Below are 16,907 nucleotides of genomic sequence, written 5' to 3' on the forward strand. Positions count from 1 at the left end.
TGTTCAGTATTTTTTGTACAAAACTTTCCTAATCAAGGAACTCTTTATTATTCATTACATCCAAGTACATTTCGTACAACATACCTTTTTCAAAACACTGCAAACTCTCACAGCAAGCAGCAAATATTTCTTAATTTCTACCCAATCTTTGATAAAAGCACAGAACATGCCATGTTGGGAGCTAATTTCTGCAGATCCCTACTGCCTGATAATTCCCTACTAAATACTGTATTTTGAAAAGCTCTATTTGCCCAGGCACAGTCCATTTCATATGCCAAACTGATGCACCATACTAGCTTTTCTTCTAAAAGTCAAAGGGAAAATACAGGACAGAAAGTTCATAGATAAGAGCCAAACAAGAATGTCTGTAAGCACATGATTTGATTCTTAGCTTTAGAACTTCCTGCACCTGCAAATCCAGTAAGTATGCTCAACTAAACCATCTTCTAGAAGATATATTACCTCTAAATTTTCAGAACTGTTACTGAGAATTGTTCAACTATTACTTTCTCTCACTTGATCATGTTTTACCTTTCTTGTCATGTTAGAGGTTATTATAGTATAAGTTTTCAGTTCCCAATATGATATACCCATAGTCAGATAAACTCTCTCCTCGGCTTTTCTACAGTAACGTGCTTTTTCCAGTCCCTGAATCCTTCTCGTGGCTCTTCTCTTCACACACAGCAGACAGCAGCACTAGACACAGTATTTGAAGACCAGATGCACTCTGCTGAACACAGAGCTACCCTTCTCATTAGTTCATTGTTTATGCATTCAGACCTTTTTTAAACACAGCTCAGCACTGGAAGCTCAGACATAACTGATTATTCACCTTTATACTTTTTCTCTTCAGCCCTTCCTTCCCCAGAAGACCATCCTTATCCTGAAAGTACACATCCATCTTTCTTAGACATATTCTTTTACTTCAGCTACCCCAACACAACTCTTAGTTTGTATTGCTTACCAAGAGATCCATTTGATTCTGTCCTCATACCCAGATTTTTTCGGAAACTGCAGAATTTTCTAATAAATATCATAAGGATGATAACTGATGCACAGGGAAGTAACACAACCTCAAAGTAAATACTTTGATTTAATAATTCTCTGATCAAAATTAAATTATGACTTATCCATTAACTAAATTTAATGCAAAGGTTTGCTGACTTCCTGTCATTACAGGTCTTTATTTAAAATGTCATGCTGTAGCAACTGAAACATACACAACTACTATGACACTGCTTTTATTTTAAAAAAAAAGTGCAGTAGTCTATTTTCCATAACTCACAATAATCGCCATTAATCACTACATCTTTACACCTCTTAATATCTTTCTTTCTTGTATCAGACACATCCTAATTACAAAACAATAACTACCTGCCAGCCTCCTACAACTTCACAAGTTTTGAAGACTTACTGAAATTTTACATTGACAGTCTAAAAACATGAAAATATGAAGTACTCATCAACAGAAAATGCCAATTTATTACTTCTGGCTGTAGCTGCTGCTAACACCTGTTTTAGTTAAGAACACTGATAGGGGGATCCATTTCATTACAATCCCCATATTCAGGAGCTTCTGCTACATCATGTGATTTCTTCCCAATTAACTCGATGAACGTCTCCACTTTTTCTACACCAACAATTATCAATTTTAACATTTTAATCTCATATCAAACCAACACCATTTCTGTGATTTAACATAAGCTCTGAGGGACTCAATATCTCAGTGAGAACGACTTCAACTTACTCATCTACTCTGAAGGTCAGCGTTGTCTTACATCATCCATATGACAACGAACTCAACAGTAAGATCATTTCCTTACACAGGAGCATAACACTTGGTGAAGGCTTCATCACTGTTTGAATCGATGAGAAAGGAGAATAAAATACATGGACTAAGCTGAAGCATCTAGTAAGTTCCTGTACAGAGGTGAAATGTGACTGCTCCAGGCATAAGATCGACCGGGGGGGCCTATGCCAAAAACCATGAACTGTTTCTAAATGAGAGTTTGAAATATTGCTATATTAAAGTACAATAGTGGGTCTGGATACATCCTTTATTCTAAAAACTGTCTCGTATTACCACCAGAGCACACTGAAGAATGGTCCAAGCGTAGAACATGCATGATGTAGAAACAAAAATGTAAAAAGACAAATTATAAGGTTGCCTCAATTGTGACAAAGAAATTCCAGAAGATGGGCACAGCAAGGGTGCTGAAAGAATTGGCTTACCATTTCAAGGCCCAATTTGGAATTTAACCTTCTCCAGTCGTCTTAGGAAAAAAAAGAACTGCTTTATAAGCTCTTGTAGGGTTTACAGTACTCATAAAGGCACAAAGCCAATTAAGCAAATATTAAAATATTGAAGCAAATGATCCCCTGAAGTCCTTAGCAACTGAAGTGGATATTATACAATTTGTTGTACACTTGAAATCAATAATGGAATTGGGAAAAACAGAGAAGCATCCCTATATGCTTGAAGCACTGTAATTCTTCCAGCAGCAAGCACCGACACAAAACTTGAAGATAACTGTGCAAGAACTTTATCTACTATAACTCAGGAATTTCAGTTTACTTCTGACACTTGACTGTCATTTTACCTTGCTGCATTACGCCACAAAGTCAGAAAGTAGTGTAAGTCACAGAAAATGTTTCTGTCCTATTGCTGTGGGGGACAAGTTCTCAGAAAGTTCTTCACACACTGGAGTGCACTCCAAACAAAAGGGAGCTAGAGCCTGTGCAAACTGCTTGACAATATAAAATACAGAATGTATGAAAGTTATTTATTGTAACTGTATTTTTTCTTCTTACCACCACTTTATTAGTTTCTGCACTACTGCTGAAATGAAGTGCAAATATGGTAAAAGAAACATTTTACCTTGGAATCTACTACTAGCAGAGGTAAGCACTGGGACAAGATGCTACTCATCTTTCAATCCCTGGATGAAGGTCTTCTGTTCTTTAATCACCATTGTTGTGAAAAGAAAAAAAAAAATCTTCAGCAGAAGGTATCACTGCTTTACAGTACTTCCAACTAGAGATCTTCAAGTATCATCAAGAACTTAATTCTGAGAACAAAACTAGTGTGACTTTTAAAAAGTTAAATAGCTCTATAAAATTGTAGAGTTCAGATGAAACCCTCCCCTATTAAAAAATTTGGATCCTGAAATCACTCCAAAGACCAGTCCCATTTTGGGGGAACCATTATCAGCTTTATATAACTCCCACTGACAACTGACTTACGTCTTCTTAGACAACAAACTTACAAGATAAGTTTTGTAAATAAGCTGTTATTGACTAAAGAAGCTTTTTTCTTAAAAAAAAAAAAAACCCTCAAAAAACCACCACAGGAGCAGATGTACTAGAAAACCATTAATATAAAAATTCCTTATAAACCTACCAAATAAATTTTCTTTAATTTTTAAGTCACTTTTCATTCCTTTCACTACACTATTAATGTATAAAGTGTTTCCTATCAGATTATAAATACATATCAGAAAAAATTATAAAGACCATTAAGACTGACCATTCAAGCGCTCAGAATGAGCTGAAAGCATCAGATCAGTTGCAGGGCAACTGTAATACAATCCGAGTGTATGTATTGTAACAGCTTTTAATGACAGGGCCTTGTACCATTACGGTACATCTCAGTTCTTATTAAGCAGGAAAAAAGAAGTTCTGTGGACTGGAAAAAAGTTTGGAGAGGACAAATATTTTCACAAAATGAGCTGAGTGTGCTTACTCTGAACAAAAGTTTTACAGAAGACATTTAATTATGAATAAATAGCACATGATTAATCCACATTACCTTTTAAAATAAGCTTTCCTTCATCTAATTTGAACATTAACTGGGAACAGGATTATCATAAGTCTGTGAAGTAATGATTTTCATAATTTTTATGGATCTCAACAAGTACTCTTGAGAAAATGGAAAAACAATGGTAGCTTAAGACAGCTGCAGTTAAGAAGGTTATTTAAAAATAAATGAGGAGGACATTCTTGAAAATGTGCCTCAAAAGCTTTGTTTAGCATGGTCTAACTTACTCCTGATTCTGCTTCTTTGAAGTAGCAAGGGGATGCCAAGTAAGAGTCAGTAAAAACTTTTTGGCTTGACTTCCCCTATGTTTTCTCTCACTACATTTACATGCACAAAATCTTATTTGGGGGTGTGGGTCAAATCGTTTGGATTTACTTGTCAGATTTTGTTACTGGACAATATAGAGGCATTTCAAAGAGAAACATCAGCATATCATACCTGAGAAAATGTATGTTTCTGATAATAGTAATATATCCTTCCTCATTGTATCAAAGCTGTAAATGGACTGCTAAACCCAGAAAATGCTTATGATTAAGTGAGGAAAGCAGCACCACAACCATAAGAAAGAGGAGAAAGGAGAAGAGCATATTAAAACAACATGCTCAGACTCAGTAAGTCGTTTGTGGATTAATTTAGAACTCATGCTGAAAGACAAAGACATCCCATCTGTTTTTGTTTCCCTGATTTTGTTTCTTTGGTTTTCAGGTTTTTGTTGGGGTGATTTTGTTTGGTTTTCATTCATATTCTTTGGCACCTTCAGAAAATATCACTGCTTTAGAGAACAGGTCTAGTGCTGGCTAGCAAGAATTTAAGTGTGGTTAACAGAGGTGAAGTTATTAGCTAAATATCATGATAAAAGCAATAAAACCTACCCAGTATTTTCATCCGTGTATTTCAAAGCTTCTTACAAAGGGAGTTTAACTTATTACTGGCATTTTATAGACAGAAGAGAGAGATGTAATAAAGAAGACAAAAGAAGGAAGGATGGCCCTGGCCAGGGAAAGGCCTGTTCTAGGAGATGACAAAACCAGAATATTCTAAGACAAATATAAGGTGAGATACATTGGTCATTCACTTCAAACCAAGATCTTCTACTTCCATCTGTTACCCCAACTACAACAATACATAATCAACCTCAAAGGGTTTATAAAGGAGTAAGAAAGTTCACACTAAAATAATCAGAACACTGATCTAAATCTGGTGGCTGATGTCTGTCCACTACAGATAGGAGGTTAATATGTTTTTTAAACTGTATTTTAATCAAAAAGATGGACAGTGATCTAGGAAGTTTTGTCACATACCACTTCTCCCTACTGATTTCAATACAGGAAAAATACTTTTAAAATATAGTTGCCACTGCTATTGTCGTTATTACCCATAATAAAGATCATCATTTGCCTATATCTAACAAAGATTTAAAACAGTGTGGTTTTGAGATAAAGTTTTTTAAGTACCTGCCTTGCTCTGAAACAAATATTAAGTTTTTGTTTCTTGAAGCATGTATATTTTTGAAGTATCTCTTATACAGTGAAAATATACAATATAAAAGCATAAAACCCTGCCCACAGCCAAATATTCTTTCCCAAAAAAAGAAAAAATTAAGCAAAAAATCCACTAGAACAACAAAATGGACAAAATTTCAAAGTTACAAAAACAAGGTATTAGATAGTCTGCCTTCTTTTTTTTAATCTAAACACTAAGGCCTTGAAAGAAACTTCAAAGCAACAAAGACTTTGGTATATACAATATTCTGCAAGGTCATTCCAAATACAGGTTTACTGGGAACAGAAACCCTCTCTCAGCCTCAGATGCACATAACATTTAGAACAGAGGAAGAACAAAACAAACAATTTAAATTTATAAAAAGCACGGAAGAATATGAAAATCTCATCTGGCTGCACAGGGGTCCAGATTCAGGATATCCTTTTACATGTTTAAACTGACAATTCTCCATATAGACATTCTGATTTTTAATTAAGCTAAATTGGTAAAAAATAATTGAGGAACATATTCAGCACAGCTGACAAGCTTGAGTACTCATTTTGTTTTCTCTATAACAGAACATATAGACAATATAGTCTGTATAAATTATCACTTCTTTTAGATAAACCCATCACATGTAATTTCCAAAGAATCTACTTTCATGCAACTTATTTTTCCCCCTACCGCCTCAAAACCTGCATTTATACAACATATAGGTCAATACACAGGTCAATCTACTACAGCCACCTACAGCACAATGGCACCTGTACATGGAACAAAACTTACTCTTCCAACAGTCATATCCTTATTTTTACTTTTTCTTCCCCAAGATACTTTAAATGATACTCTGTTCTTGAAAAGTGCACCCAGAATCATAGCTAAATTCATAAAAACATATTTTGAAGTAAGAAAGCAAATCCGATAAATGCCTACCTGAACCCACTGGAGATGAGCCAACACTAAGACTTTGTAAACTTCCATTCCTGAGCAAAGTTGGAGATTTTTGAAGACCCGAGCTTGTTACACTTCCTGCAGCAGATGCCACAGATGAAGTTGGGGAAGCAGAAGAAACTGAAAGATGGGAAATACTTTCTTGACTTTTATTTCCTTTGGGTCTACCAGGCCCATGTTTACTTTGCTTATTTCCTTTCCGTTTCTTCTCCATTACAGTTTCGTCTTCTATTCCAGAAGTTTGAGCTCGTTTGTATGCTGTAGAAGTAAGGCCTGAATTACCTATGTCTCCAAGTGAGCTGTCAAAGTTTTTAGATTGGGAAACAGCTGATGATGAAGGGAGACCAATTAAGGAAGTGAAACAATTGACACTCCCCTCTTGACTCCCAGTCTCTCCTTTATGTACATCTTTGGTTGACGAAGTCTGTTGAGAATGCGTGAAACTGTCACTTCGCAGATCTGTGTCCGTAAAACTCAAAAAATCCTGGGGGGACTGAACTGAACTTCCAGAAGATGACTTTATGCTCCCAGGAGTGCCCAGAAAGCTTCCTAAAAAAGAAGAAAATAAAAAGTATGATTCTTTTTTTCCTGTAGTTAATGAAAAGTGACAGGAAAGATTAAAATCTTAGAGTACACAACTTTAAAGTGCAAGGACTTTATGAAAAGTGTTACAAAGAGCTAAAGAATTTATTTTTAAGATAACTCATTGCTTCTGCTGCTGATCTTCACTCTCCTGCATCTCATTCTCAGATTCCTATCCAAGCTTCAGATTTTCATTTGGGGCACAAACAAGGTGAAAATGAACAAAAGGAGAATAACAACTTTGCTGCTTAGGCAGTTTTGACATCCCTTCTGTTCTGAAGCCACAACAAACACTTGGTGCAAGTCACAGCAGTTTTTCTTAAACATACACATATACAAAACGAAGGCGGCTGATAGAAACTTGCTATGATCACATCTACGCTATGCCTGCAATCTTCCTTACCATTCTACCTAAATCAAGGGTCTGACACAGGTCAAGGGAACAGCAATTGCATTTAATTTACCCTGTCTGAGGAGGTTTTCCACAGAAGAGGTATTTTCAAAAAGACACGAGGGGAAGTGGAGAAAAGTGTGTAAAATTGGCAGTTTAAGACTTCTTCAGCACTATCAGAGAACCATAAAGATCTTTTGTGCAAGAGAATTATATTGCTTCTGTAATATTTGGAATGCAATCACTTCATCACTGTGTTAGTAGCGCATGCAAGGCAGAAAATGAAGCACACTTAGGAAAAACAAACATCTACTTTCACCGAAATTCAATAATTTTATATGGGTGGGTGCACGTGGGTAATGTTTTGTAGAACTCGGACTGATTACAACTACCCCATCAAGAAAACACTCCTAAATACATTAGGTATTTTAAAAGTCCTTTAAAAATTACTGTATCATTACTATTCCATTAAACATGATTATGAATTCCATTTAAAATATAATTTACACAACAATTTAAAAACCGTAAAAACGTTGTTGTTTTATATTTTAAATAAGTTAGATCAACTTCACTTAATGTAGCTTTAAACAAAATACATACACATAGTAAAGATCTATTTTGCCACCTGCAGTGAACAAGGCTTTTCCTTAAATGTAGGATTCCAGAAAGCATTTTTCAGTTTTGAGAATTTGAACAACAAAAATTTTTTTTTCAAGTAAAAAAGCCTGAAATATGGAGGGAGTCCTAGACAAATTTAAAAGTGCTGACTGCATAAATAAACTCAAAGAAAGAGCAACATCATAAAGCAGAAAGGACAGTAAGCTATTATACACCACAGTGAAAAATATTGGAAAACAATTACTTTATAAAAGACCTAATTTGTTGCATTTCAAAATAACAAGTTTTATTAGCTAAGTAATAAAAAAATAGACTTATTTTTTTATCTCTCCAACTCTGACAAAGATGCTATAATAAAATTTGCTTTTCAGAAGTGTCAGCAGTTCATTTAGTGGGTTTTATTTAGCATGTTCAAAACATCAAACTTTTTTATTACATAAGGAAAATAAACTGCATATACCTGTCACATAATCATCTTCTGCTTATGTATTTCATTGACAAAAAAAAAAAATTAAAATGTCTTTCTTTTCTTGAAGAAAATGGTGTATTTTAAATGTATATATCTTGAAAAATTACTCAGGGGCTCACAGCATTCTATATATTAGGTAGTCCAGTTTTATTCTACTATGCCCTAACTAAAAAAATTAGAAAGAGCTAAGAAAGACCCCTAGACTCAAATTCATATGTTAAATTATACCCCAGACTATGTTCAGTACATGAAGAAACTTCTGGTTTTGGTAGTTAAAGAGTATACCTTAACAGTCTAAATAAAAGCATCAGTTTTGCCCTTTAAAGATGCACGTGCTTCTTTTTCATGTTGTGACAACAAACATTTTTTCCCTGAAAAAAGGTTATTTTTTCCCCAAAGTGAAACAACATTCTCATTATTGAGGATAAAGGATGAACTACTTTTCAAGTTTTAATTATGTAAGATTTCTAATTCGTGTCAAAGCAGAAGTCATGTTACAGCGTAATAATGAATACCTTGCTGAAAAGGGCTAGCTGCAGTCACAGTTGTTCCTGGATTTCTTCCAGCTCCAGGCTTTCTTCCCCTCTGACCTGAGCTGTGACCTGCAGATTTCTTCCCTTTGCTCTCTGACCCTCGAGCCTCTGAAGAATCTTTTCCACTTGAAACGTGTGTAGAAACTTCCTGGAAATTTGCATTTGTAAATCGAGCTGTAGTATCCTCCAACCTCTTCAAGGAGCCTGACATGGAGTTGTTGCTAGTGCTTGTGTATGTCTAGCATTTTGAGACAAGAAAAGAAGTAAGAGGAAAGAAACAGTTAGGTCACACAAAAAACTGTAACAAAAGCACTGTTTAAAAGAACACATTCTTTCAAATTAACTTAGAAGTGATCAAATACTAAGGTAACTGCCAACAGCATGAATTAGGTTGAATTGTTAAGATTTTCAGCAAACAACTGGCGTGCATAAAACTTAATTTTAAATGCACAAAAATAGTCAGCTTTGTCTGAAATTTTTACTTCACTAAGGTCAATGGATTAATCTCAAATCTATTGTTACATAGTCTTTATATTCTATTTAAATAGGATATTGTTGTTTTACTGCTTAAAATCAAAAAACAGAGACTTTAAATGCTTTTCTGAAAATACAATTTTTATGGAGTTTGTTTTGTCAAACTGGAAATGTTCCATCAGCAGTGGAACTGACGCGAAGTCTTCAGAAGCTAAGAACTTGCATTTTTGAGACTTTATAGTCTCAACAGCAAATGAAAATCAACCCCAACAAGCCCAACTGCGTCTTCACTTCTCGCCACCACACTAGGATTCCCTGCCATCTGAACCATCCCATTCAGCCAGTTCCTTAAGTATGATCAAGTAAAGAAGATACCATGAGATCTAGTTGGCCAATACACGTGCAGCAGTGACTGGCTACTTACTACAAACCTGCTGCCTGTCAGGAAGGAAAAAGCATAACATGCTCTTGAGCTTCCAATGCAGATTTCTTCCTCAACCCTCATCCATCCCCAAGAATTCTGGCCCTTCTCCTACACCCATAAACTATTCCCGGGGCTATCAAAAATTTTATAGTTAGGTTCATTATTCTTTCATTAAATTTTGTCAGAATTGTTTATATTGCTGAAGAGTCAAAATAGGCTCACAGAAGGCAATTAGGTGGGCAGGGAAACCGTGTGCACAGCATTAGGAAAACACACAAAGGAATATAATTGTTTTCATAATAAAAAAGAAATCGGAGTTGTAATAGTAGAAATTTTATATCAGAAGAAGGAAAGTGAAAGCAAAATTAGGAAAAAGGAAATATTATTCTACTGTTGTTTATACTCAAACCAACTAGTAAAATAGCCTTTTGACTGTATAAAGCTTCTTCAACAGAAGAATATTGATCAAACCTAGAAGCTACTTATCTGTTCAAAACAAGCTTAGTTTGTTTTTCAGTTCTTTATTGACAAGAGTTTAAAATAGTATCTCAATCGATCTCCACTGAAGACCACACAAACACATGCCTCTTAAATTGAGCATACACACAAGTTTTCTTTTCCTCGACTGGGATGCTTGCCGAATTTAGGTCTACATCAGAATGTTTCCTAACCTTCACATACAGCTTTGTATAGCTGGTATAAAAAGTCTGCCATATTTTCACTAGAACACCTACGACATTTACAAAGAACTTACTTTTCAGTTGCAAATGCCAGAAGACAATTAAATATGTAAGCTTTGAGGAAGATGAAAATTTCAATCTATTTGCGCACTGCCCTGCATGAATTATTACAAACAGCAAAAAAATATATTATGGATTTTCTGAATAACAGTGAAGAAAAATCAGTTTAAGTCCATTCAAGTACAATGTTAAAAATAATTTACTTCACATTCATATTACTATACTGGTAATCGTTTCTAATGAAGATGGAGCCAATTCTAAGGTAAGTTTAGTAGTTAACTTTTTGAACTATTACAAAGTCAACAAGTATGCTCAATTTTCCTGAAACTGATGTGTCACTTGATCTGAGTTAAGCAGCAGTAGTTCAAATTTGGGTCATTTGAACAAAGGGTTTCTAGACATGCAATAACCCAAACCAAAAGTCAGGCTTTTTCTAGGACCCAGAATTTCTCCTCTTACCCAATTCTTTCCTAATCCTTATCTCCTATCCATTCAGTTGACTATTAATTGCAAGGATAATTCTCTATAGGTATCAACAATCATATGTTGTGATGTGATGTTATCTCATACCTCTTCTCCATTACTGCAAGAATTTTATTTATTTATTTTAAAGGGAAATAAAAGAGTTTAACATAGCTTTACAGACTGGTCAGGCTTAGGCAATGACAAACAAGCGTTAATTTGTATACATTGTGTATAGATCTGACTGCAAGTTTGAATCCTGCTCTTAGCAGATTTTGGAGAACATGTGTGCACATAACAGTTCTGCTCTTGAAATTTTTGCTCCAACAGCTATTTCTGTTTCAGAAGGTGCCATAAAGTGTACCAAAATCTACATGCTTCCTTAGAGTATCTTGAACACTCATACGACGCGATATACCCTAAGCAAAATAAAATTGGTATCATTTGGTCAGTATATTTTTTTTACAATTATACTCCATTAACTCACATTCCATGTGATTTAATCACAACAAAGTGCCCTAAACCAGATACACACACATCAATCAATTTTAGAATCCACAAAATATGCAACAGGATCCAAGCTAAAACTGCAGAACAAACTTTAGATTATTAAGCTAACTGGTTAATACAATAACCTACCCACCACTAAACAAACTGCTTTTCTAAAATTCTAAGTTCTAAAAGACAAAGGCCTAACAGAAGTGTCTCAGAAAAACCTTAATATGCCATGGCAAAGTTACATCGTTTGTTTGCTTTGGGTTTTTTTGAGGTCAGGAGAGCAAGAATGGCAGGGAGCAAAGATCTAGGGATAGAGGCAGAACCCCTTTGCTTATTTACTGACTGGCTTCAGCCTCTGCAGCCCAGCCTGGAGCTCACAATTCTGTCCCCTCCCAGCATATGGTTTTCAATGGAATCACTACTCTAGGCTCCTCCCTTCACTGCTCACACCACAGTCAGTCATTTTCCTTAATTTCAGTACAGACATCCCCCAAAAAGGAGATTCCCTTGATGCTGTCACCCAACTCCATTCCTTGGTTTATTCTGGAGGACTTGACTATTTCATGAATGTTAATCCTGTTCTCAAAAATCAGTATTTGCCAGAGCAATTATCAAGCTACCTCTGTGTGTATCAGAATTCCTTTATGCTTCCCCCATAAACCAGTTTGCAGGAGTTTTTCCCCCCTCTGAAGAGCACATTTTCACATTGCCAACTTGATGCGCAGAGAGCTACTGTCATTTTTACAGCCCCCATATATCACTGTGTGCCCTTAAGAGTTATATTGCCCATCTGTAGCAAGTCTTAAAACTTCTGGGAAAGCTTTAGATTTACAGTAAAGGTGTAATAATCATTCTTGCTATACACAGTACATCCCGCGGCTTGAGAAGCCTTTAGCCCTAATACAGATGTATAGGGTGGTCCTCTTGCACAGAGATGGGAAGGACCACAGCAGACCACAGCAAAAATGCCAGAGGTAAGAGCATGGTCTGAGTAAAAAAAACAACCAAACAAAAAAAACCCCAACACACACACACATATACCCCACAGCCCACAAACACCACACGGCTGTAGGATAGTGACATTCAGTAATACCCAGTTGAGATTTCCCTGTTCTTTTCATTCTCTTCTGTATCCCACTGTGGTAGGATCTGAGCACCTCCCCTGAGAACCAGGTTAGGCTGATAGGGTGAACTGAGGAGGGTTATCATAGCGATCTCTACTATAACAGATAAAATTCAGCCAGCTGTACTTTCTGTTTCCAGTATCTTTTTTTCATTACTGGCTACAATTTGAAGCAGGTACACTGTCTTGTGTATCTCCGTGTACATTAATGCTTTGGACTTCTCTTTTCATTACTAACACTCCCCCCTCTCAAAAAAAAAAAAAAAAAAAAACCCAACACACCACTATTTTTCTGGATCTGTTAAACCACACACATTTTTATCTCTCAGCACAAGCCAAAGTTGAAAACCCAGGACAGAAGCTTTTATCAGGACTAAATAAAGGGCTAGTAGCTTTTCTCAATTAAGAGCAAGGCCAGAGGAAAATCTCATCTGAAGAGCCAGAGAGAGAATTCAAATTCCTAAATTACTCAAGTCCTTCTTAAAACATTCTGCCTCTACACCCCAAAATGAAAGTGAAAAAAAATTTTGTATATTAAAAAAAGACTAGTTAAGAATTTTTTATTCCAAATTTTTTCAAACTTAACTGAACCAGACTAAGCAGTGTTTGCTGAGACATTACAGGTATGCACAAAAATGCCTCTCAAACAGCATACTTGTATCTCAATACAGCATTTGGGCTGGAACCTTAGTAAAATTTCTTCAAAATAATTTTGCAGAACAAACAGGCAAGCCAAGTATACTAACTCACATCATGTAAATCCACAGCTTATTCTGCAGCCTTTCATGCATCTATCTTAAGAAGCCACCCATCCAGATAAAAACATGCTTTAAGGCATCACCTGCATAAATGGTCATTACCACTGTATGACAAAGGATTTAACTGCTATAAAAAGGAAAAGTAAAATTCATTTCAAACTCCGGTTCCCCCCACAGGAACCAATGTGGTAGCAGAAGTGATTATATACCATGATAAAATAATGTATTCACTGCAAAGACAGACTGCTGTGAAAAAGACATCAAGTCCGTATCAATTCTGACAACTCTATGTAAAAGGACACAAAAAGTAACATATTAATGCAATATTCTGAACCAAATATTTCTCTCAGAGGCAAATTAAGCTTGTTTTATTATTAAAATTTCAAGTTTTTGAGGAACACACTATGAATTTATAACCCAGAAAAGCAAATGCATGTAAACGGTGTCAAAAGGACTCAGAAAAAAAAATAAAATAACTGAAGGAACTATCCATAAAAAGTAACTTCCAAATATCCAGCAGATCCTTTATAAAAAAATAAAATAAAACTTAGTAACTTCATTAAAAAACCTGAACATCAATTTTCCTGAAACATTACACAAATAAGGTAGAAAATGAAGCAGAAAGCTGAGGCAGAAAAAACCCACAGGATGCAAAAGCTTAAAAAAAACTAAAAGGACACCTGTTAATATTTAAATTCCACAATAAGTACTTCTGTTTTAGTTTAATTCAGTTATAATTTAAGTTACAGAATTAGAGAGTTTCTCTTCTCTTTAGTATTTGCTCTAGCTCTACCTTGCTACTAACCATAGGAGTTGCAAATTTTTTTATTGCAATATTACCTATTTAAAGATTTTTAGGACTAAAAAGAGGTGAGGATTAGGTATTCAAAAGAATATAAAAATATTTAAAATATTCCTATTATAAATACTATACACTTAACTACAAAAATATATTTGATTTGCTCTGCATACATATATAGTACTATGTCAATTAACAGAATGGCAAACAACTCAGGAAGATTTTCATTCTTCACTTGGATTAGAGTTCTCCTAAAAATGGTATTTTACTCTTGTTCACCTTACTAAAGGGTACACCACTGAGTCGTAAATCTTGTAATTAGGAAAAGACTTGGGAGAACAAAGGAATTGGAGGTTAGCAGAAAAACAGAATCCAACTGTCTTCAGCCTTAAAAGCATATTCTAATAGGTAGGACTCAAAAATAACTAATATTTCAATATATTTTCTTTAACTTTTACACAAATATACAGTAATATCACTTTTGTTAAAACTTATTATGATGATAATCAAAGCTAAAAAGAAATGCAGTTCAAAGAAGATTAAGATCATACACAGCATAAAAGCTCAAGAAAAACTGTAGAGTTTAAAGGTAGTTCCCACACAAGAAGCCTCATTTACAGGCTATGAATTTTATGAGTTGTCTCAGACTCAAGAGGATAAATTAATAAAATGAAATAACAAATCACATGGACCAGTCAGTACTATTTAAAGAGTTCTACAACTTATTTTCAATTAAAACTGTCACACTCACTGATTACAATGCCTAATCACTCTTAAATCAAAATAGCAGAGTGGCAAATTGACTCTACCTTTTTTTTTCTTTTTAAATTAAGAGTTATTGTGAATTTCAGAAAACCACTGGCTAGTAAGTCTCATCTAACACAACAGTGTCAAAGAGAATACAGCAGAACCAGAAACAAGATTAATTTATCAGGAGTCACAAATAATGGGATGTTAACAGGTACACATCTTGACATTAATAATCATACTATTGAGAACAAATATCCAAAGCATACTAAAAAACTAACTTTCTTGGTGATTATTCTTGAAGTTGATACCACTAGTAGAGGGAATACTTCCAGGCACTAGAGAAAGTTGATATTTCAATTGTTTTACCCTGTCCTGACAAGGTCTTGGTGTACCATATGCAAATAGACACACTTCTTGAATCTTGCATCTCGACAACCAAACTGCAAACAGTTAACACAAGCTTCAGCATATTTGCTAAAATAACAGTGCTCTACATACTGATAGCTAATTAATTCAAAACATGATTCCCCAACTCAGATGTCAAACATGGTCACATGAATGGGACAAATGTTTTCCAACTTTGAAGCCAGAAAAGCCATTTCTCAATACCACTGCCCACTCTGTAATACCAACATTAGTGTCATTTTTTTGGTGGATAGCGAAAGCAATTCTCGTAGAGTACAATGAAAACTGTCATTATTTAACCCACTATGTTGTTCCTTGAGTTAGACATTTGCTAGCACTTTAACAGGCAGGAAAGACCACGGAACCTAAAGGAGCAGGATGCAAAAAAGGCAATGTGGTATTACAAGCATATGAAGCAGAAGCTGTAATTTCATAATTACCAGCTTCAATGCTTACAGGTTCAGTGACAGCTCAGCACACACAAGTGAACTTCAAAGGAAAGATATTCTGAAACTTCACCAATTAGTAAACAGAAATCAATGAAATAAAGCTTATTAGAGTATCAGTGGCACCTGATTGGGGTCATTAAATCACTCACTATTCAATTACAAAAATCTAAGCCTTTCTTCATATTATAAACCTGAAAGTATTTTAGGACTTTACATTATAGAAAAAATACCAAGTGTGCTTGATAATTACAGAATCTATGTCATTATAAAGCTCCTGTGTATGCACTGGATATTACATCACAAAATTTCAACATAAGTAACTAAAGTGGAAGAGGAGGAAAAACATGTTGACTTACTTTCTCTGTAGTTACAGTAAGAGATGGAACCAAGGATGGCGAGGACTCCGACTGCTTCTTATATTTTTGCTTGTGTTTATCTTTCTCTTTATATTTCTAGAAGTTATAAAAGAAATATAACCTAAGTTCAGCTTCATCTTTAACATAACCCATTTTACGTAGCACCAAGCATTACCAAAATTTAAAAGAGATGGTAAGAGTGTCCTGTGCTATTTTAATGGAAACAACATGAATGGTTTAAAATTTTTATAATTTTATAAAAGCAAATCAAGTACTTATATTTGCTTTCAAAAGAAACAAACTGAAATACTTCAATTATAGTCAGCGTTTATAAATCCACTGTTGTTAATATTACCCATCTTCCCAATAATCAATTAATCAACAATCAAAAAGGTTGGTAGTGTAGTGGGGGAAGGGGCTACCCTGTTGGGAGCTGGCTCCAAGGCATACAGCGCCCAGGCTGAGCTAATTAGCAACAGAGAAACATCTCTTCGAATTCATATTTGTGAGACCGTCCTGAAAAGAAGGTGGAGAGAACCTGGAGGAGGCAATTTCATTGACCTGAACAAAAAACAACCATCAGCCTAAAGAGAGAGGGAGCTTCACTTTGTTGCCAGGAGGAAGGAGGACAGAGAACCTCAGACGCAGGGAGTAGAGAAGGTAAATGAAGTCCTCTGCAGCCCGTGGAAGTTCAACAGTGGAGCAGATACCCACGTGTAGACCATGGAGGACTCCACACTGGAGCAGAAAAGCTGAGCCTGAGGGCAAGTGCGACTGTATTGAGTCCCCAGAGATGCTCAACACCAGAGCGGGGGTGGGGCCCCAG

General features: G+C 35.4%; 1 protein-coding gene across 1 annotated transcript; it reads right to left on the minus strand.

Annotated features, from left to right (window-relative positions):
• Positions 1–1,517: 1,517 nt before the first annotated feature.
• On the minus strand, positions 1,518–16,171 carry LOC104526129 (protein AF-10-like; the record flags this gene model as incomplete). The annotated part of the gene is made up of 4 exons (XM_010169501.1): positions 1,518–1,630; positions 6,233–6,799; positions 8,826–9,081; positions 16,082–16,171. Coding segments are annotated over 4 exons (1,026 nt in total), but the record flags the coding sequence as incomplete, so codon positions are not given.
• Positions 16,172–16,907: the final 736 nt, after the last annotated feature.

This window comes from Antrostomus carolinensis, unplaced genomic scaffold (genome assembly GCF_000700745.2).
Source record: "Antrostomus carolinensis isolate BGI_N321 unplaced genomic scaffold, ASM70074v2 scaffold21986, whole genome shotgun sequence".
Lineage (NCBI taxonomy): Eukaryota > Metazoa > Chordata > Aves > Caprimulgiformes > Caprimulgidae > Antrostomus > Antrostomus carolinensis.